This window comes from Dasypus novemcinctus, chromosome 11, assembly GCF_030445035.2.
Source record: "Dasypus novemcinctus isolate mDasNov1 chromosome 11, mDasNov1.1.hap2, whole genome shotgun sequence".
NCBI classification, from domain to species: domain Eukaryota; kingdom Metazoa; phylum Chordata; class Mammalia; order Cingulata; family Dasypodidae; genus Dasypus; species Dasypus novemcinctus.
Genome location: NC_080683.1, coordinates 63,098,673 through 63,122,396, shown reverse-complemented (window position 1 = coordinate 63,122,396; position 23,724 = coordinate 63,098,673). Strand labels below are relative to the sequence as shown.

The following is a 23,724-nucleotide window of genomic DNA, read 5'->3' as shown; positions in this document are numbered from 1 at the left end:
TTTTTTCAGGACAAAGAAAAGAGAGAACATGCCTTACAGGGTTTTGAGCCTTTACAGCAATTCCTGTTTTTATCCAGTAATGCTTGATCCCTGAAGGACCCTTGGCACATGATTTTAGGATTGAATGTCTGTTACCAGGTACTAGATCGGTGCTTTAGAACTAACTGTCTGTGATGATGGTGTTGTTCTATGGCTAAGCTGGCTGAGCTGTCAAAATATAATAGACTTTAATTAATTTACATTTCAGTAGCTACAAATGGCTGGTGGCTTCCTTACTGGGGACACAAGTCTAGAGCCAGGGTGGACCTGGGAGAGGTCTGCCTCTCTCAAAATTTGTGTCTGCTCTCTAACACAGTCCAATTCTGAAGTGTCTAATACATGCCCATTTTCCAGGCATTTGTGGCATGTGCAAACACTGGCCAGGATAGGGTAACTGAGAGAAGCATAATGTAGAGAAACTAGCATGCATGTCTTTAGTGCACAGAGACTGATGATCTTGGCAAAGACCATTGCTCTGAAATCCTGAGACCTGGATTCCATCCTGCAGACAATATGCTCCAGGAAATCTCTACTCTTCACACACCAGATTCCCTGCTTGTACTGTGGAATCATACAGTTTTTCTGGCCCTCTGGGATGGTTTGAGAGGATAGTAAAACGCCATTTTGAGCATTTTCACTTACCAGAAGCTGTCCCGTCGATGAGTGGAGATTTTGTTAGCTTTCTGGGTATTTGGAAGAGTAGCATTGACTGTAAATCATAAATCATGTTTGAGGTGGAAGTGAAACTCCTCTAATTAACCACTGTGAAAGCATCTCACCCTCATTCTTTTTGTGGTTTCTCCAGTTCTGGACTTCAGCGATCCCTTCAGCACTGAGGTGAAGCCGAGAATCTTGCTCATGGGCCTGAGGAGAAGTGGCAAGTCATCTATTCAGAAAGTTGTCTTTCACAAAATGTCTCCCAACGAAACTCTGTTCTTGGAGAGCACTAACAAGATATGCCGGGAAGATGTTTCCAACAGCTCCTTTGTTAATTTTCAGATTTGGGACTTCCCAGGGCAGATTGACTTTTTTGACCCTACATTTGACTATGAGATGATCTTCAGGGGAACAGGAGCACTGATATTTGTCATTGACTCCCAGGTAAAGCTCAGAGTCTCAGCCATGTATACGGGCAGCTCTCCGGGTTAAAACAAGTTCGTTTCTGATGGTTTGGGTTTGGTTTGGTTTTTGAAATCTGGAGTAGGCTTTTCTGCCAAACAGGTGATTCTCAACTCTCAGACTTTGCAAAGGAGAAAAAGTTTCCTCCATCCAGCCCTGACCAACAGCTGACCATTAGGGGGCTCAGCAAATCACAGACTTAGGAAACTTCACGGTCTGAGTGGACCATCAAGCCCAAGGACAGCAAATATGTGTCATCTCTCTCTGGTAACCTTGGCAGACATCTGTACAAGATCACAACTTCTCTGCAACAAATATGTGCTTGTGTGTATGTGTGTGTGTGTTTTTTACATTTTAAAAGTGTTTATTATTTCCTAGGAAGATAAGTGCTAAGTGTGGAAGTTTTCCTTCTGAATCCAATTATTCTAATTAATAGCATGCAATTTGTTAAATATATTTATATTTATAATTAAACATACAGGGTTATTTTATAGATAATTTTTGAATATAAAAAGTAAAATTTGATTGGAAGATATATCTCTGAATATGATGGATATTTTTCTACTTAATTCATGCATCCATGCCCAAATCAGACTCAGTTCTTCATCAAGTCTAGCTTTGGTTTTTGTTTGTATAGCTGTTAAGCACTGAGAAACCTTGTTCATGTAATAAGCAGTTGAGTTTCATTGTAGCATTCACTTAATTATCTAAACTCTTCCAAGTTATATCCCCCAAAGTGCTCTGTTTTCTATCATGAAACATTATTTTTAAGTATTTATCAACAGGTATTCTGATTAGGGCCTCTTTCAGCTTTGTTGAAAGCAAAGAATTGGGAATCCCTTGACTTGTAAAGAGTGTTATTACCCAGTCATCAGAGTGATTCACTTTATCACTATCACATTGGCATTCTGGATTGTGTCTTTTGTACTTTTGTATTTAATAAGCTGGGGCCACCATGGACGGGGGTAAGATTCCAGTTGGCTGAGGAGTGTGCCTTTGGCCCATGAAGTCTGAGCAGGGCCGATTGTGTGAAGGGGAGGTGGGTAAGGGGAAAGGCAGGGCTTCAGATCCGTCCCAGGCAGGTGTGTTTTAGGAAAGAGTACATGTAGCAGGATTGGGACATTGATGCTCTTAAACCTCTTCTTGTCCACCTACTCTCCAAAAGTATCCATGACGCATGACCCAGCCCGTGGCAGTCCTAAGGAGTCTCTTTGCATCTGTGGGGAGTAGGAGGCAGCAGGTCCTACTGGCATGGGCTAAACCTGCTCTGAAGGTTGTGACATTCTTCTGTGACTGTGGACTTACAGTCAGGCAGGTTGCCCTGCCGCTGGCCTGCATCGCCTCGGCTGGGCTCACGGCCCTTCCAGGAGCACCAGTGGTGTCACAGAGGGAGGGTTATGAAGACTGCTGGAAATAACGGTCCTGAGCTCGTGCTTTTTGGAGAAGATGCTTATGCCTGAGAGGATAACAAATTCATTCAGGGGTCTAGGTGTCTGTTTAATATCATTAGGAAATTTTCAACTAAGCCATTCAGTTCCAAGTGGCTGCACTGTGTATTTCATGTGTAGTTGTGGGAGTATGGCCTTATGGTTAAAAGGGTTCCTTTGTTTTATGTGAGGGTGTTGGGGGAGACTTTAAATCAAATGCCTTATCTGTGAGAGCTGGTGTCCTGCAGCAGTTCACTCTCCTCCCATGGATCCATACAGGAATGCGTGGGGTGTGCTTGCAGAGTGCGTGCAGGCAGCCCAGGGCTGCTTTCCTGGCCCTCCCACTTGTACTGACCTGCTTTCTGGTCCATCTGTGGCCTGGGCAGTGTCTCTTGCCTTCCTGCCTCAGGTCTGACAGCACCATAAACGAGGGAGCCTGGAGCTCGAGGGCAGTGCCGAGGTGAGCCCTGCTGTAGGGGGCACTCCGGGGATGTTAACGCTCATCTGTCTCTTCTAAGCTCTGTTTTTCTCCCTAAATCACGTCACCACTGTTTCTGTAGCTGCTGAATTAAGTAACAGTAGCAGCCCTGCCCTTGGATAAGTAAATTCCACCCCACAGCAGCTTAGTAAGTTCTTACTTAAATGTCATGTTATTCTCATATAGCAGTTTGCATTTGTGGATTTCAAATTTCCAGCGCAAATCTATCTCAGGTGTGTGTAATATGGTTTATAATGTGTGATATGGAAGCTGATATGTATGTAAAGCAGTATGTAATATGGCTTATAAAATAGATGTATTTGTCTATGTTTAAAATTGCAACTGTAATTCAGTTTTAATTTTCCCTGAACATGAAAAACAGACCTTCAGTTTGGATTGGTAATTATGTTTTGTTGTTTTGTTGGTTTTTGGCTGTAGAGCAGAGAAAGTTAATGAAAAGGTATGAGAAATTCATTTTTTTTATGTTATACTTTTTTTTAGAAGTTACAGATAATATTGTTGAGCTCTCATTTACCAAAAAATTAAAAATAATCAAATAAGGAGTTTTAGAGCCTAATATACTTTTCTGTTAGAAGCAGACTGTAAAAATCATGTTTCTAGGAATCTCCATGTGGTGTGAGAACAAACACTAAAAAAAACCCCAAAAAACCACACAAACTTTAGAGTTTGTGCACTTTAGTGGCATTTCCTTTACATCTAAGCAGTGCTTTGTTGGCCTGATATCTCATATTTTAAGTTTTTACTTTTGAATTCCTCACAATCACAGGATTGCCAGATAAGTATATCACCAAGGAGAAAATATGTCTTCACGGAATGCTGTGAAATAAAGGAGAGTAAAAGCATCAGGAGTGATTCCTCATGAGCTAAATATGTTAGCCTAGCCCTCCCCCTGCTCCTCCCTTCTCTTCATCCCCACCTCCGCCTCCCACAGACCCCACAGAAGTGTCACCTTACTGTGTGCCACTGTCTCCAGGGCCACCTCCAGAGCTCTGCAGCCATTCCACACCGCCTTTGGATCCAAAAGGGAGTTTTGGCTTTGCTTGTGTTGGTGATTGTGACCTGCTGATAATTCCTAGATCTAATTTTGGAGGAGAGACTAGACTTATGTTTTCCCTTTGTTTTTATTTGTCATGAAGATAACAGATACAGACATTTAAAATGGGAAGACTCATCCGCAATTCATCTATTCTAATTCACCAAATATTTTCTTCTTTTAAGTGCCATATTTTGGCCCTTGTAGCTATATACTGCTTTATCACTTAGTTGGTAATCAGACCACAGGTATGATTTTATATACTTTGCAGGTTAGAGTAGAAAATTTCAAGTCATTTGAGATTGTGATGTTCTCTTGCCATTGGTTTTGCTCACAGACATGTCCCTTAAACTCCCCTCTTCAGTTACAGATATGAACAATAACATTAGTCTGGGATTTTTTAAAGGTGTAACTTTCACCCAGTAAAGTGCATCTGTTTTAAGTGTACAGTTTAATGAGTTTTGACAAATGTATGTACCGTGTCACTACCCCACAATTGGTGTAGTGGTTGTTTCTGCCAACCCCCAAATTTTCCTTATACCTTTTCTCACATAGCCCCTGAAACTTTTGGCCAGATCAGGTAGCCAATGTTCTCTACAGATGAGTTTACCTTTTCTAGAATTTCATATATGCGGAACCATTCAGTAAAAGCATTAGTTTTTATTTGAGATATGTTAAGGTGTTAAAAAGTGCTGTAAATCATTAAGCTAGCATTTTTACTTCAAAAATGCCTGACCTATTGGCTCCAGTGTCCAGTTTGCCTTTCATTTAAACCTCAGGTTTAGAGTTAAAACGGGGAATGAAAAGTCCCTTATCTTAGAAATCTCTTTCAACATTAAATTTTGAAATAATTTCAATCCCTTTCCTTTTTTTTGCTATTAAAACCAAACCTGTTCATACCCTTCACATTGGCAGAAATTAAAAGACTTCACACCAGACATTGGTGAGGGTCTGGCTCATTGGGCTCGCTCTCTAGCTAGTCAGGTTGAAGGTACTGATACCCCATGGCCCAGCGACTGCAGCCCTCACAGAGTAAGGCGTAGAACACTTGCAAATGGGCCCAAGGACGTGTGCATGAGATTGTTCACATGAACCTTTTCTAACATAATTAGAAACATTTGGAATGTCTGTCAACAGGCAGGTAAGAGGACCATTCATTCAATGAAATATAATAGAGCAGTTAAAAGGAATTATGCACTGGAATTACGCACTTCGGCATGGGTGAATGTTGAGTCTAAAAGGCAAATTGTAAAATATATGCAACTTGAGATTTTTGTAAATTTTAGAACAATGTAAAAGAATTCTGTATGTTTGGGAATATGTATGGATGTAATAAATGTATAAAGAGAAGAGTGAATAAGCACAAAACTCAGGTTGGGGGGTGGCTGGAAGGTGGGCTGGGAGGATGGGGTGAAACAGGGCTTCAGTGTCTAATCTTTTATTTCTTAAACTAAGAGATGAATATACCGGCTGTTCATTATGTTGTTATAAAGGTGTTGGTATCATCTGGGGGAAGGACAAAAAGTAGTATTGTGTAATTTGGGGCAATCACACTAGACCAGGATTGGCAAACTTTTTCTATAAAGGGCCAGATGGTAAATATTTTAAGCTTTGCAGATTGTACTCTCTCTCTGGAGTTTTCACAGACGAAAACTACTCAACTCTGCTGCTGTAGCATGAAAGCAGCCTTAGATGACAGGTAAACGAATGTGGCTGTATTCCAATAAGACTTCATTTAAAAAATAGTAGTGGGCCCAATTTGACCTGTGGGCCATGGTTTGCTGACCTCTGCCTTAGACCAGCGATCCCACCATTTTTTCTCTGACTCCTTCCCCATCCTCCTGGTGACCTATCTCCATATCTCTCATTGTTTGTCACAGTTCACCAAGAGACTCAAAAAGCTGGGAGGAATCTTATTCTGGGAAAGGTCCTAGGTGGTGGTTCAGTTTCTCTTCATGAAACCCACTTACGAGGAAACCCACATTCTTGACAAGCCGCTGAGAGGCGTGCAACTCTGGTCTCTGTGACTGTCATCTGCCCAAATCACAGCAACCTACAGCTGTATTTCTTTGCCTTCTCTGTGATAACAAAACTTAATTTTTCAAACATGAATTCTATGGTACCAGCTTTTATTTGGGCCTTTGCAAAATATTTTTTTGAGTTGAACTTACGTAGTTTCCAGAGATTGAGGGTGTCTGTGGAAGGGAGCTTAGAAGGTTCCAGGCCTCTAACGGCTGAGCCTTTGTTCCTAGGATGATTACATGGAAGCCCTGGCCAGGCTCCACCTGACCGTGACCCGGGCCTATAAAGTCAACCCTGACATCAACTTTGAAGTGTTTATTCATAAAGTGGACGGCCTCTCAGATGACCACAAAATTGAAACCCAAAGAGATATTCACCAGAGGGCAAACGATGACCTTGCAGATGCTGGACTAGAAAAAATTCACCTCAGGTGAGAACAGAAACTGCTTAGGAAGCACAGTAATAGGCAGAAAAAAGCAGATTTGGGGTCCTCAGTCACCACAGTTGGCTCAGCAGGGGTGGTAATATATCTTGTTTACTTTGTTATGTGCGTAGACATTAGGGTAGCATTTAGGAGATGCAAGCTTCGCATGTACTAATTCTAGTCTGGCGAAAGCAGTGTTTTGTTTGGATGTTTTGTGAGAGTGTGTGTGATTTTTAAAACATGGTCAGAGCTAACGTTCTCTGAAATAAGCATATAATATGAAATTCAGTGGTATAATCCAGAAGCTGATGCTGAAGTTTACCGTTCTGATAAATGATAGTAACTAATCATAAAGGAATACTTTGAAAATAACTCAAATAGAAATACCCACAGAGAAAAACTTACCCATCATTTTTAGTTGGGTAGTACATGCATTATTTATTTTGCAAATTAGAAAATAAACTAGGTGCTTCAGTGTCAGAAATATAGCAGTTACTAACTGGACAACCAAGAGGCGTGTGTAAAGATGATCTGGTATGGATTCTCTCATTTTAAACTTTTCAGTCCAGCAAGTGAACAGCTGGGAATTGGCATAGTTCTTGCATATGGAGGAAGTATGGCTTGCTAAGATATGCTCATTTTTTACTGAGGTTGTTTTGAATTCTGAAGGTGGCTAAGATGTGTGTTAGAACTGCAGCTACAGAAGACAGGTATTATGACATAGCTTAAGCAATCTATTCTTCAGTAAGAAGGAACCCTGATGAAATATTGTTTCCTCTTTCAGCTTTTATCTGACAAGCATATATGATCATTCAATATTTGAAGCTTTTAGCAAAGTGGTTCAGAAACTTATTCCACAGCTCCCAACCCTGGAGAATTTGTTGAACATCTTTATCTCAGTAAGTACATAATATATTCCTATTATCCATTTGCAGAATTCAAGAATAACATTGCAAGAATGAAAAATACCTCCTTATTTCTGCTTGTTCATTTCGGGGTCACTTAGGTATTGCTTATGAAGATTATGCCTACGTATTGTTTTGGATTCTTTAAAATTTCACTCCAAAAACGGATTCCTATCCTTCACAGGTATAATTAGAATGTTTATTCAAATCATAGAAATCATTCAGTATTAACAGAGCCCTATCAGAGGTAGGGATCTTAAAACTTGGTTTTGGCAATAAAACATATTATTGTATATATTTTTAAAAATATATTTATTACCGTACAAATGAAGCGTTGAATGAGTCCTGTAAACCAAAAGCTGCAGGCACGCTCTGCAGAACCGCAGTTGAGTCAGGTTTGTGTTAGGAGACTGTTACTTAAACTCATATTTACTCTGTCTCCACCGCATTTTGGTTTGCTTAGATTTTTAAAATTTGATTTTTAGTTTATAGCCAGTAAAATTCACTTTTTGGTGTATAATATTATGTAGATTTTATTGTTATGTGACCTTCTCCTAACTACAGGTACATCTCTTAAGAGTTACAAAGCACTGCTACTTTGTCTAAAGTACATAATTTTGTAATTTCTACTTTTTGTTTCTGATGCAGTTCAATTATAAAGAAGATTATGGTGATGTTTAAATAGTAATAAAATGGTACAACTTAAATTTTTAGTGACTTTTTGTTTATCCCTATTTTACACTGAGAATGGCCTATAATTTTATATAACTAAGGTACAGTCTGAAATCAGCTGTCACTTTAAGACAGCATCTTTTTTATTTCAGAATTCTGGAATTGAAAAGGCATTTCTTTTTGATGTTGTCAGCAAAATTTATATTGCAACTGACAGTACTCCAGTGGATATGCAAACCTATGAGCTCTGCTGTGATATGATTGATGTGGTTATTGACATCTCTTGTATTTATGGGTAAGTAAATCATTCTTGAAGGCCACAAACCATAACTACTCCTTGATAATATTTTGTATCTACTTATTTGGTTTTAATACTTTTGTTTTAAATGACTGAGATCCATAAATAACAATACCATTTAGCATGTGATAGTGGTAACAGTTATTGTGCAAATGCTTATCATGCTAATAATTTCATTGCATGTATTGTGTTGTTTAATTCTTAACTATTCCATGAGGCAGGAATTACTGTGCCCATTTTACAGATGGGGAAACAAAGGCTCAGTGTGGTTAAGTTTCTAACTCCAGCTCACTGCTAAAAAGGGGCAAAACTAGAATTTAAACTTAGGTCTACTTGATTCCTGGTGCTTCTGAAAAATCTGTCAGCATATCATGGTGTCATGTACTCTTGTATTCTAAATAAATATCTCAGATTAACAACAGTTGTATTTTTTGTTATGGGAAGTAACTCAGGATGTTTTTAAATATACTTTTGATTTTCTTCTATTGGGGCAGCAGAGACTCATAAAATCAAGCAACATTACCTGTTTATTATTATGATCTACATTTTTAGAAAACAAATTGATGTGCATTTAAAATAATATAGAATTAACAAGGAGTTGGAAAAATTGTTACCAGATATAGAAACAATTCTACTTCATTGTAAATTTGCTGAATAGGTGTTATACAGTGTGAATGGGTGTGAACTAGTTTTTGTTTTTCTATTTTAAGATGTCAAGGTGTTGCTCTCTGTTGGTATTGGAACTTACATCCTCTGCAAATCACTGTGGAGAGAAAGGTTTTGTAAATATCCCCTTAAAGAGTTCACCCTGAGTTCTTGTTCCTTTTGTTCCTCTTCTCTACTTACTGGCTGTGACCTGTCTTACACAGCCTCACAATCCTCTTTTCAGCTGCTGCTGAGATTTTATTTCTCCTTTTCCTTCTCCACTGTATGAAAATTCTTTGCCCACTCAGTTCAGGTTCTCTCTCTTAATTCCGTTATACATACACATGTATGTATGTGGTTGTGTGTGTGTATTTGGACATTTCCTTTTTTAAACCTTTGAAGTGAATATTCGATATATGTGTGGTGACCTTGCTAATCCAGGGGTGTCATTCAGGCCTGTGAAAGTCCTTCTCAGCTGTGAATCCCATGTGCCCGTTTCCTTTTTGTTCACTTCTTTACAACCTTCCTCCATCATTTGACCAAGAGGAAGGACGGACAGATTTGGGTGTGAATCCCAGCTGTAAATATGGCCCTAAGCAAGTCATTCAGCCCCTCAGAGCTTCATTCTCCTCCTCTGTGAAATGGAGAAAATTGATACATACCTCACAGGATTAGGTTCATAATGTGCCTTTATCTGGTAGACGCTGGAAAAATGTAGCTGCCATTATTGTTGTCATCATCATCATCAACAACATTACTACTGTCTGGCTTTAGAAATAGACCTTATTTCCCAAAATTACTGCCCTGCAGTAATCTATTAATTTAAATAAGAATGACCTTGAAATAGTCATGAAAGCTGAATGTACCCTGATTACAGTCTAGATTACTGTTGTAATCAGATACAATGAACAACACAATTAATCTGGCACATATTTAACGATGTGCATAATCATTATTGTGCCATATGGTAATTAGACACGAGTGGTAAGTTGTTCATGTAAACGATATTATTCAGAGTTACTTTTTTACACAGCTAAAACAAACATGGGGAGGGTGCGTGTTGGGAGCAGGAAGAAGCTGAGCTTTGCCATCAGATTGTTTTCCTGGAGTAGAGTGCAGTGTTCCTGAAACCTTCCCCCTTCTCCCGGGTTCAGTAAGAACCAGTTTGGGTCACAGGTGGGGCATCAGCTCTGGGGTTTCATCGTTTGTTTGTTGGAGCAGCTGTGTGCCAGCCCAGGTAACTTGCGGGGAGTAGCGGGTGTGTGCTCCAGCTGGAGCCCTCCTTAGGCAGCCTAGGAAGCAGGTGGCCCTGTACCAGCTGCTCAGTGGAGACCAGCAGACGCTAGAAGCTAGAAGCAGTGAGCTCATTCCTCAGTGGAGCTGCTCAGAAATCTCAGCTGAGGTTCTCCTGTGGCTGATGAGCTCTATACACACACATACATACGGTACACTTTAAAATATGTTCCATCTGCCTAGGTTTTCATTGCTTTGTGGATGAAAACTTGAGTAGTAGAGCATAGCCATTATAGTTGTAAAACTTAATTCATATTTATCTACTTGTAATTTTTTGGTCTTTTTGTTTTTCTAATTTGTTTAATGTTTATTTTTCTGATTATAAAATAGTGCATGCTCATTGTAGAAAATTAATGTAAGTATAAAGAATAAAATTAAAATAACCCATAATCTCACTTAGAGACAGTCAGTATTAACATTTTTATATGTTGTTTTATTTGTGTGTAATTTTTAGGATAATGAGTTCATTTTGTTTATTTCACTTTATATCTTTTTTTTAAAAAAACATAATAACCTAAGAACATCCCTGAGTTTTTAAATGCTGTTAATAAACAGTTATTTTCTATAGAGTATTGTATTTACTTGGAAATTTTAAATACAGTTTTTCATGGGTAAAAAAATTTAAATGTTTCAATTTATTGCTCCCAGGACATTACTTATAAGCAAGAGAAATTCAGTCTGAAAAATAGAAAAGTGCTAAGGATGTTAAGAATTCTGTTAAGGCATGTTTAACATCTGAGAGCTAGCACTTCAAAAAGATTTATTTTAAATGAATCCTTTTTTTAAAAAAAGATTTTATTTTCTCCCCTCCCCCTCATTGTTTGCATTTGCTGTGTCTGTTTGTTTTGTGCTGGTGGTTCTTTTTTTTTTTTTTCAGGAGGCACCAGGACATGGAAGCACCTAATCCTGGAGCCACCTCGGTTCCCTGTCTTGTTGCGTCTCTCATTGTGTTTTTCCTGTGTATCTCTAGTTGCATCATCTTTTTGTTTCAGCTCACCACACCAGTCCATCGTGTCAGCTCTCTGTCTTGATCTTCTTTAGGAGGCACTGGAAACTGAGCCCGGAGCTCCCATGTGGTAGACAGGAGCTCAATCACTTGAGCCACATCTGCTTCCCTGAATCTTCTTTTTAAAAACTAACTTCTGCATTTTGCTTTTTAGTAGGTATCTATAAGCCAGTTTAAAATACTCTCAAAGCTAGAAACGCACATTTCCTTTATAATACTCTACAATTCAGGCTTTTCAATTGAATCTGGCTTGCCACCCTGTCACATGATGGAAGGTGACATGCCCAAGGCTCAGAGCAGTGGCTGCATTTAGACCAGGGCTTCTTAGTAAAGGGCCTGTGAGCTTGAATTGAAATTCAGAAAAAACATTCTTGGGGGGACGCGTTGGTGCAAGTGTGATATATTTATTAAGTAATATACAGTATAGTATGGACTTAGTAACTGATCTCTGGTTTTCACCTGACTGGCAAATTAGTCCATGGAACACAAAAGGTTAAGAACTCCTGGATGAGACCCATTTTTGAGGTCCTGGCTCTACCCCTGTCTTCAGCTTTAACCAAGTTACCCTATTCTTACCCAGTCTCAGGTTTCTTAATACTTAGCTTAGAGGATTCTTGTGCTGGACAGTGGATAATGCATGGTAAGGACTAAGAATGATGACTGCCAATGATGACTGCCACATAATAAATGCTTGATAATGCTTTTATTTTGTAAAAATGATATGGTTTAGCAGCAGCATAATTATTATGCTGCATTAATAAGTTTTAGTGCCAATTCCAATGGAGTCAAATTTCTGGTCAGTTATTCATAAATTGGAAAGTAAAAATCAGAATTTATACAGTTTCAGATTGAGGGGAAAAATATAGAGAAATACTTCTTTGTGAGGAAAGGATACATTATTCTGATTACATTATTGCCTTTGGAGGGTCCAGTTTTCAGGATTAAAGCAATAATCACAGCAGGTAACATTCATTTTGCACTTTCTATGTTTTTGGCATTATACTCTGCTATATTTGCATTATTTCATTTAATCCTTATTGCACAATTAATTACTGTTAGTATGTGAGTGAGGGAAATTGAGGATCAAAGAAGTTATGCAGCTTGTTCCAGCTCATGTAGCAAGAGAGGTAGATTTCAAATTCAAGTCATCTGTGTCCATAGACCACTTATTTTCTTAAGTAGGCCTGTACATTTATTTAACTTACTTGAAAAAAATTAAAACCTACAGAAAGAATAGTACAATGAACTTCTGTATACCTTTTTTCTGTGGTTCACCAATGTAATTTTTACCCATTTGCCATATATAATCATGAAATTCAGCAGATTTAGCATGGTTACATTGCTGAACTATCTTAAATATATTAGTCCCTATTCACATTTTACCTGTGGTCCCAATTTTATCTTTCATAGCAGTTTTTCTCTCAATGTAGTGTCCGATCTGCATTTGGCTGCCATGTGTCTTTAGGTACCTTTGATTTGGAACTGCTCTTCAGCCCTTCTTTTGTCTTTCATCAGACTATGCCTTTGATAGCCTGATTATTCTATTATAAGAAAATAGGAAACCCTTGTGGGCCATGGAAGGGAGAAGAGCTAATCTTCATCCCTCACCTGTGTTCCTCAGGTGCGCGGAGAGTTTCCCACCTGCTGCAGCAGCCACTCACGGTCCCAGTAGGAAAGGGGCTGTCATACACTGTACATTCTAGTGATTGTGTGTTTCTGAGATCTTTTGCTGAAAGGCACTGTAAGTGTATACTGCTTATCATTATGATTATCATTCAGTGTGTTGATGTTGGTTTCCGTCGCTGGGTTATAATTTATAATTCTTTCTCAATAGTCAAATACATTTTGGTTTCTGTCCCCATTTAGCCTTAAAGAAGATGGAGCAGGAACCCCCTATGACAAGGAATCAACAGCGATTATAAAGCTGAATAATACAACAGTTCTTTATTTAAAAGAGGTGACAAAGTTCCTGGCTCTTGTTTGCTTTGTCAGAGAGGAAAGCTTTGAAAGAAAAGGTAATTTTTTGCTTCAGTTTAGAGTAATCCTGCCTTTATTGCTTGTGGAATGTGGATGGACAACAGCATGCCCTTTGCAGCTTCCACACTTCAGTCAGGCTTCCGGGAGGAGGACAAGGCCTGCCCTCTGCTCCCGCCGCTGGCACAGGTGGAAGTGGAACCAAGTGATTCTCTAGGGGCCTTTGCTGTTCTGAGAGGGAAGCTAGTTGGGGCCCTGTTCCCAGGCATAAAGTCTTGATGGGGAGAGGATTTCCCAAGCCTGCCCTGAGAGCGGGGGTCTTCCCTCCACAATAAGGCCTTCAATGACCATGTGACCGTTTGTAAAGGAGTGGCCCACAGGCCTCAGACAGCATTAAAGCTAGATGGTGTGGAACTTCTGTCAGCCTTCATCACACTTAGGACCTCAAAACACAGGCATCACAATTCCAAAAACGAATCTACTCAACCTCACAGAATTTTAGGACCAAATAGAGTTTTATTTAAAAACAAAAGCAACCTCAAAAAGATACTCGTGTATCCCCACCCCCTTACTATCTAAACGGAAATAACAGCATATTGACCTTGGTAGGGGATTTTGCCTAGCCATATACTAGCTTTCTAATAAGCACCTCAAGGGATTGTGCTACTGGCAATCCTCAGTAAGCTTGGAGAACATGGATTTGAGGAAAGAGAGGAAATAGATTTTACCAAGCCCCTGAAATGAGTTGATTTCTACAATTGGGTACTAAGTTAGGCACCAAATTTCCTGGCTGCTAAGGCAGAAAAGGTAACATGAATTTATGTAACTTTCAGGTCATCTCTGAATAAATACATTTTCATGGAGCTAAATTTAAAAAAAAATTATTTTGAACTGAGTTTGTATTTAACCGGAAAGTTGCAAAAATAGTACAGAGTTTTCATATTTAGATTCTGCTACTGTTAATGTCTAACATACCTGTTCAGTTATCCACACCAGGAAATTAACATTGGTACTATACTATTAACCAAGTGACAGGCCTTACTCAAATTTCACGTTTTTTCACAAATGTTCTTTTCCTGTTCCAACATGATTTAGTTGTTATTTCTCCTTGTCTTCTCCAATCTGTGCCAGTTCTTGTCTTTCCTGACTTTGACACTTTTGAAGAATACTCATCATTTATTTTATAGAATGGCTCTCAATTTCGGTTTGTGTGGAGCTTCCACACAAGTGGAATGAGGTTATTCATTTTAGCAGGAATACTGCACTGAAATGATGCTGTGTCCTCAGTGCATCACATCAAGGGATTCATGATGTTCATCAGTGTGTACCTGATCAATTAGTTAAGGTAGTGTCTGCGGGGGCTTTTTCCATAGTAAAGTTCTTATCTTTTCCTTTGTAGTTAACGGATCCTTTCAAACTGTGCAATTACTGTTTCTCCTCGAATTTTTGCCCACTAATTTTAGCATCCATCAGTGGTTGTGAAACTAAAATTTTAGCAGAAATTTATCATGTGCATCTTTGGTAAGTTATTATTAAACCATGTAGGTGGAGTAATCTCTGAGGATAGGTAAATTTTGTACAATTTATTAAACTATAAACCTAAGTATTAGTTTTAATTTTTTAATGTAACTAAGTGGGCAGACTTAATGCTTAATCACTCCATTTTTAACTTTCCTTACTGAGAGTGACCAACCATCCGTTTTGGCCAGGACTGAAAGGGTCCTGGGACAGGAGACTTGGAGTGCGAAAACCAGGGAAGTCCTGGGTAAACTGGGAAGAGTTGGTCACCCTAGCTATCATTTCTTGTCTTTAAAAAGAACTTAATGCTTGTAGATGCACAGAGTGGTTTGATTGCTTTGTTGTTGCTTTAATCTCAAGTGTTATGGAGTCCTGTTAATGCTGATAATCAGTGCTTGCTGATTAGTTTTTCCTCATGTTGACCTCATTCAGCTTTCTCATTAATCTCTGTGGCTGCTTTGGCAGAAAGGAGGGGATTGAAAGCAGATGCAGAGCCCTCAGACTTGGCTGCATGTTATAGTCACCTTGGGAGGGGGCAAGTTAAAAAACACGGACAGCTGGGCCTTATGCCAATCAATTAGAATAGAATTCCTGGGGAAGAGGCCTGGGCTGTAACTTTTTAAAAACTCCCTGGGTGTTTTAATATGCAGCCAGGGTTGCACTGAGCCAGAGAAGGATGTGGGATGGTATTAACTGTATATGGTCTTGATGGTAGTGTTTATTCTGTTGTTGTTTCTGTTCTTATATTTTCAACTGCTTTTAGTGACAGGTATTTCATTAGGCATACTACGAATGCTTACTTTCTTTGAAAACCTAAGTTGTTGTAAACTTATACTTTTTTACTTTTAAACTCCAAATGCAGTGAGATTACTGTTCAGTTTTGAAATATGCAATGATGAATAAGTTAAGAATTATTAGTGGAATGTTTCTGCTATTTCTCAAGTTAGTATTTAATTGCCCACTTCCCATTGAGCCAGTTCCTTTACCTAAGTGAGAATATCTTTTCTTTCTTAGGACATTTATTGCATGTAGAGACAGAGGGTTTGAGGTTCTCACATCTCGTAGCTAAATTCCCACTAAATAAAATCTTTTTTTCCCCTTGATCCTTGGTTATCCCTGTTATTTTCCCCTCTATTGACTCATTAATCTTTTCTTGACGAAATAGTCTCCTAAATTTACTGCAAATTATGGTCCACTATTGTTACAGAGGCAGCAGAGGCCCCTCCCCCATAGATTTTCCTGCCCTGGGAAGCTGAGGTGAAATTTCCCCCCCAGTGCATTTGCAGTTGTGTGACTAGTGTGAAGAATTTCACTCCTTGGCTGGAATCCCAATTCTTTCTTTGGCTGGGGCTCTGGAACCGTCACCTGACTGGATGGAAATAATTGTTGAGCTAAAGATAGTAAATAGAATCAACCACTTTTTCCTGATTGGTATAAACAATAATGTTGCTCTGACTGCTTTTACAAATTAATGGTAATGATGAAAATGTAGTCCATTATAATGTATTTATTCAAGACTTTGGATTACCTTTTATTCTATTATATTTTTGTGCCACTTAGTTATTTCTGAAAATGCAGAGATTCTCTTCCACTGTTTCTTCTTTAAAAATTTAATAATGAAAAGCTGGGAGTTGACACCAGGTGACTGTTACCACTCTAAAATCAGGAACTGTTTCTTTTTTTAAAAAAATTTATTGAAGTATATCACTCATAAACATACATAAGCAATAAATATATAGTAATTGTTGTGAACAGGGACTGTTTATCAATCAACACTAAGACAATGGCTTAAACATAATAGATATTCGGTAAATATTGACCGATGTGGCTTTGAGAGCTCAGCCACACTCCATGTCAGCGTCTCCCTTCATGCAGAGTCAATTTAGTAACGTCTCTTGGGAAAGAAAGTATTAATAAATATTTCATTAAAGATATGTCTGGATTGTAAGAAATCCTTAATTCCAAAACATTTTAAAAAATTATGTAGTTCAGTGGTTCTACAAATCTTTTGTATCACAGATACCTTTGAAAATTTGATATATATTCTGGAAGCTTGCCTCAGAAAAAATATACAGTCACCATTAAGACTGCCTGCAGTTCCTGGCACCCGGCTATGAGTCTCTTAGGGATCTGTGTATTTTGTTAGGCTGCTACTCTACCACCCCCTACTGGCTAGTCCTGGTCATGGCAGATGGGAAAAGACATTATTTCTGTGATATTTAAGGATATTTTTGTTTTCTTTCCCAGGGCTTATTGACTATAATTTTCATTGCTTCCGGAAGGCCATTCATGAAGTATTTGAGGTCAGAATGAAAGTGGTGAAATCGCGAAAGGTTCAGAATCAGCTGCAGAAGAAAAAAGGAGCCACTCCTAATGGGACCCCTAGAGTGCTGCTGTAGGTGAGGGTTCAGGAACATCTTTTGAAATCAGACCTTTGTAATGAGGCTGCTGTGCTGTGTTGCACTGAAGGGTGAGGAAGGAGGAAAGGACCTAACACGGATCTGTTTAAGAAAAACCCCTACAACCCCCTCAATCTCTTTTTTGAATAAAGTAAGCACTTTGAAGCAAAAACTTGTATATTAACAATGAAATGAAATCCACTGTAATTTCATTATACTAATGTATAATGTATAATGTAATTTGGTCTGTGGTAAGAAAAATCACGTATAAGAACTGCCAGGAACTGTATATATTTTGCACTTTTTCATGTTTTTTTCTCATTGAACCGAACTTTGATAAAACTACTTTTCTAAGCTTTTTTCTGTACTTGGTGTCAAGGACATGCATACTGTAGTCCGTATACATATGGCAATCAGAAATTAGTCAAAAAATGATACATTGGCAGTGACTTTTTATAAATATGGGAATATTTGCTACCAGTTATTTTAAAAAATCATTTTTCAGTGGAGCTGGAACAGACTGGGGCAGCAAGCTCCAGTAGCAATAAGAACTGTCCTGTTTATAACTGGTGTAAACAGGAGTTTTGTAGAATAATATTAGCACCGAACTTACCTAAAAATTTCTATAGCCACAACAGTGCTTCCCTAGTCAATGATTTTTATGGAGCTCTTTACCTCAACACACATCTCTATAGTCACTTTATACAGAGGGGTTGTTTCTTTTTGCTGTGTTACTCTTATTTAGAACCTTTGGGACCAGATTTCTAAAGTAGTGCTGACCATTGTAGAGAAATGAATGTTGCTCAAGTGCAGGACTTCTGGAGGGCTTTCTGTATCTGCCACCTGAAGCTAAAGTGACATTAGAGGCCAAAAACTTTCCCAAAGAATGTGATTGGCAGTTGCAGACTAAATAATATACAATTCTGTATTTTTGGCCCCTGTGAAATGGGCCTATTGTTGTGCTACATGTAATGTGTTTCTTCAGGGCCACATTCTTACTGTTCCATGACCCACAGTGAATGTCCACCGTGGAGCTTAATCCTATGGTGCACAATTGTCACTTCTGAATCTCCTTTTCATCTGCAGTGTGTTCCTTGTGCGCTCTGCCACTTCCCACCTTATGACTGAGCTATAGTTCAGCTTGCCACCGGTGTGCTCTCTAAGGCTGGAGAGCTATCCGGGGATAATGGATGGCCAGTGGAGACATTACAATTAGCTGGATATTTGTTTCTATGAAATTCTTCCACTTAGGTTTATTTTAGACTAACAGGAATTTAAAAGACCTTTTCCCCCACCCCAGATCATTCCAAGTAGATTATTCTTTGCCCATCCCAAAGGTCAGTGCCCTAAAGCATGTATGTGGAGCATTGGAAAATAATTTGTTTTGTTTTTGCAGAACCTCCTAGGAACATTGAAGCTGGTACAGGCAAAATGTATGAAATTTCCTCGAAATTCTCTCATTTCTCCTATCTGTGACTCCTTTACACCCTCTTTTCCTTCTCCCCAACTCTCATTCCTTCAAAGCTGGTTTGAGCCCTTCCAAGGGTCTGTGCATTTTGGAAGGAGATTTCTAAAAATCAGTAAGGCACCCTAACTCCCTTCCTTATAATTCCTGCTAAGAACCCTGAATAGGTAGGAACCAGGGTTCCAGGGAAGTCGTCTTCCTAATTTCCAGTGCTATACCCTGTTGGACCTTTACCAACAAGCCTGGCACACACAGATTATTCTTATAAACCTAATTGTCTAATTTTTTTCTTTCAGAATGTTTTCCTTTGAGTAATCAAATAAAGAATCAGTTTTCTAATGTGAATTTATCCTCAAAATAGAGACACTTACCTATCTGGTAAATCACACAGTACTTAGGTATATATATATATATATATATATATAATTGAAACCAGGTAGAGCTTCCATTTTTCAAGCTGGGTATATGATGGATTTTTGTTAAAATGTGCCTTAAAAGCCTATTACTTCAAGAGTAAATGATTCTTTGGGGGAAAGGCAAAAATAATCCTGTGGCATGTGACCCAAGTTCATGTTAGTGAGTGTGTTCTTTGATTAATCACATGCTAATAAAATAGATTATTGTCTCAAACCTGTAAGTATGGCAATGATCTTATAATTAAAGGGAGATGTAGGAGTTAAGTCTAAGTGTTCAGTTTTTCAGGTCTGTGTGTTGGAATTACAAAATCTCTCTAATCCTTTTGCATTTTAATTTTGATATGGGAGTTAGGTTACTGTAATGTTTATGGGCAACTTTAAGTTTCAGATCTAATACTATAAATACAAAACTCAAATACATGACTACATGAACTGCACAGGAACATATTTACTTGTTTTCAAAGATTGAGAACTTGACCTGTGTGTTTCTATAGCAGGACAGCCCTTTGCTTTTGGAGTCAATTAGAACTCCTGTGTAGATGTGAGAATCTGTTTGTGAATTGTCATCTCTTGTTATTTTCAGTGATACAGATTAGTGTATATGACCAGGTTGGAATGTTTTTGAAGAAATATAAATTAAAAACCAGTTGATATTCATAGACAGTATTATTTTGTGAACGTAATATATTTTGGATCCTTAAATATGGAATGATTGTGCTTACAGCAGTATTGTTATGTACGGGTTATAATGCTAACTCTGTTTGAAACATCCTTCAGAAGGACAGCTGCACTGTGTTGATTATTATGGTTTGCATTCAACTTACATGGACTGGATATGATTTTTAATCAAGTGTACTATTACATTTAACTTTAAGCAGTACATCATTTACAAGAATGTTAACTGCCAGTTTAAAAGCATGTGCCACATGGTCATGATTTGGTAAGGCTCTCAAGTATTTTCATAGCTAAGCTATCTGGGAGAAGAATGTTTTTTTTGTTTGTTTTTGGTGAAATGGAAGTATGGCCTTTATTTGCAAGGTAACTCATAGAGATATTTATCAGTGCTTCTTTGGTAAAATTTGTTCAGATTAACCAATTCTCATTTTATGGAAGTCAGGATGAATTGTTATGTTTAAATTGAATTTACACTTTTATTATTTTAAACCCATATTTTTAATGGGCATGCCTGTTTGGACCACAGAAGAATTAACTGTTATTTCAGTAACCTTTAATTATTAATTCTTGCTGCTCCTTACCTAATCCCTAGCCTTCTGGAAATTCTTTTCCTAATGTCCACCGTGTCATTCTTTACTCTGCTTAGTAAGATTCTACTCACTATATAATGACTTTATATAAATCCAGATCCTCTAAGAGTTCTCAAAGAGGACTGGCAACAGGTCTTATATGTAAATACAAAATTCTTTTTCTGTATCCTGATATGAAATACTTACAAGATTTTCTATCAGTAGTAGTGTTTAAAAGAATGAAAATATTGTCTTTAACAGAATTATTTAAAAATAATAGATAATGCTGATCGATTGCATACTGTATGTCAGGCGCCACTCTTAAGTGCTTTTACCAAACTAATCCTCATGAACCCTAAGAGGTAGGTATTATTATCATTTCTGTTTTACAGATGAGACAGTTGAGGCCAAAGAGATGACATAACTTGGCAAAGATCATGTAGCTGGTAAGAGGCAAGGCCATATGCTCTCAACCATCTCAAATATCTCATAAACTCTCCTGTCACAAAAGCGAAGAAGTGAACTTGAAGTTTAGGACTTATGACTGCATGGGTTCATGAAGGCTTAAATGTGGGGTATTTAAAAAGAAATACCTATTCTTGCATAAGCTCCCTTGCATGTTTGTAGAACTTTGTAGAGCAGTCTTAACATACAGAGAAGTCGACAAAGATTGTTTTGTTTTCTTCCTAATCCATTAAGTAACTCTGATGCCAAGCAAATAACAGTGTTTAAATATTAGAAGACAATTTAAATACCTTTTACAACCATTTAGTTTTCTAAGAGGTGATAGTATGCCAAGCTCTGAGGAAATGCTCTTAGCGGTAAAATCCTCTAGAGTTTTTAATGTATAGCAATAATTTATAGAAGACAAAATGCTGATGAAGATTATGATTCAAACAGGTAAGTTTCTATCCTGATCCTTTCTTGGGCCTCTGACCTATATTTAAAATTGCTGCTAGCATACCTTTGCTGGAATCTTCTACAAGATGAGCCGCAAATCTAAAATGTTAAAATTGAACTCGGCTTTCTTGCTAAATCTCTTCTTTCTTCCATGGTGGTATGACTGTCTTCCCTAGTCTTCTCACCAGGATTTGGGTCTCATTCTTGACTCTTACCCCCTTAGCTTATCTTTTCTACAGTCAGTCGCCCAGTTCTGTCAGCCTGGCTTTAGAAAGGTCTATTCAATCTGTTCTCTTCTCTCTTGCCGCTATCCTCTGGCACTCCACCGCATCCATCTATCCGTTGAATTCTCCACACAGGACTGAGTGATCGTCCTAAACTACTAAAATTCACATGTCACTCCCTTATTTTCCATTACTCTTGGATAGCAGTCCTAATTCCTGAATAGAATTTAGAAGGTTCTGCTTACCTGGTTCTTAACCTACCTCTCCAGCTTTGCCTTGTCCTCTCCCCACAAAGTTGGACAAGTAAACCTATACAATGTGTAGCTAATAATAAAGCAGTTTTGATTCCTTTGCTTATCAGTCATTTTCCGAGGGAAGTTTTCTTTTAGCAGATACGTACAGGGTGCCTTTTACATACTGTGTGCTTAGTAGAATGGCTAAAAGGGAGAAACAGACAACGGGATTAAAAAAAAAAAAGATTTTATTGTGGAAACATGTACAACAAAAATTTCCCATATTAACCACTGCATTCATGTGTACAATGCAGTGGAGACTGAAGTATTTTAATATCTAAAAATTAAAACAAACTATTTCAATTTTAGATAGGTCCTTAAATCGGTTTGCAGTTGTATAGGACTCGACCACACCCAGCAGAGACCATGGATAGCAGTAACCAGCATCTGAGAAGTTGTATTGTTCAATGTCAGATCTTATGCTGTATTTAATATGAATTTGCTGCAAGGCTATATTATAAGAAGGCTATGACAGTAGAAATGAGTATTGAAGTAGTGCCTTTCCTTACAATTAATAAAGGTGAATTAGGAAGTTATTGCAAGTATGATGTTTTAAATTATTTTAAGGTTCATACTTTTCACACTGAATATATATTTGAAGTCAATATCATTTCCAGAATTAGGTTTAACAGAAATACTTATATTATTGTTTCTCCTCTTTTCAATTTGGACTCTCTTGAGTGTTGCCTAAGATGGATGCTTTTGTTCTCTTAATGTGTTAACCTGAGGAGCAGTAGAAGGTATGAGATGAACCTGATGGTAGAACATAGGGCTAATGCAGTTTTTAGATCATTTAGGATTTTGAAAGGCTGAATGACTTTTTAAAATGTGTCAATCTTGACCTAGCAGGTTCTTGAGAAGATCTGCTTATACATTCAAGTTATGTTCTGGCAGTGATTTTCAGTATCTTTGCAGTTTTCTGTAATAAGTGAAAATAAATACAGATTTTAGTGGTTGCTGTCACACTTTTTAAAGATAGTTCAAATCGTGTCCTATTCACACAAGGAACCATTCAATTCCATAATTTAAAAAACAAGAGATCTTTAAGACTAGTCAAATATGTACAGTCTCTCTTTGTAGACTATTTTACTTTTGGCTTCAATAAATGATCACTTAAAGCTGAGATTGAGTCTGGTCCTCAGTATTCAAACTTGGAAAAATAAACTATCTAAAAAGACAATGTCCATGTGGTATGCTTAAAACTGCCCTGGGACAGAACTCTGGGAGTTGAATTATGTTTCCTTTAAAGCCTATGTTGAAATCCATCTTTAAACTTTTTTTGAGACAATAAGAAATGCATTTCACACTGCAAATTATCAAACATACTTAGAAATATTACTGAAAAAAAATCTCATGAATATCATTTCTACATGCAGTGTGTACCACTATTTTCTATACAGTGTTCTTTTTCCAAAAGATCTCATCTCACAGTCCACTTCTAAATTTCTGCCAAAGTGAACCCATTGGCCAGATCAATGATACCCGAGAACTTCTCCTCAGGCTAAAGTATTTTCCTTCCTTGTTAATTTTAAGGTCTTGACATGGAGAAATTATGAGTTAAATTCTCAAATTTTTCTTTCATTTGATGAGTGTTTTCTATTGCATATACTTTTCATTGCCATCTCTTGGATATTTTGTATGCAGGATTATATTAGGGGTGGGGGGAAGTTCTGAATATGATCTCGAGTTTTTCTCATTTGATCAGAGCTCTCTGCTGTGTTTAACAGAGCGGTGATCCTTTTCATTGCCATCCCTTGGATGAGGTCTATAATAATTGACTTTACTTGGAGTTTAGTGACTCAGAAACTCACATTTTACTCCTAAGAGGTCCTTTGTTAATTCAAGTGACATTGGTCTAATCCAGTATCAAGAATCCTTGAGTTTGCCCTTTTGTGCTGTTTTGACATCC

The 23,724-nt window shown here is 37.9% G+C and overlaps 1 protein-coding gene across 1 annotated transcript in view; it reads left to right on the top strand.

Moving 5' to 3' along the window:
* The window catches only part of RRAGD (Ras related GTP binding D), a 31,238-nt gene extending 10,486 nt beyond the window's left edge, over positions 1–20,752 (top strand). The window contains exons 2-7 of the mRNA XM_004454520.4: positions 845–1,140; positions 6,370–6,569; positions 7,348–7,462; positions 8,293–8,435; positions 13,249–13,397; positions 17,122–20,752. Coding sequence (XP_004454577.1) covers positions 845–1,140; positions 6,370–6,569; positions 7,348–7,462; positions 8,293–8,435; positions 13,249–13,397; positions 17,122–17,273 — 1,055 coding nt within the window. The 3' untranslated portion in view covers positions 17,274–20,752. The remainder of the gene's footprint in view (positions 1–844; positions 1,141–6,369; positions 6,570–7,347; positions 7,463–8,292; positions 8,436–13,248; positions 13,398–17,121) is intronic.
* Positions 20,753–23,724: the final 2,972 nt, after the last annotated feature.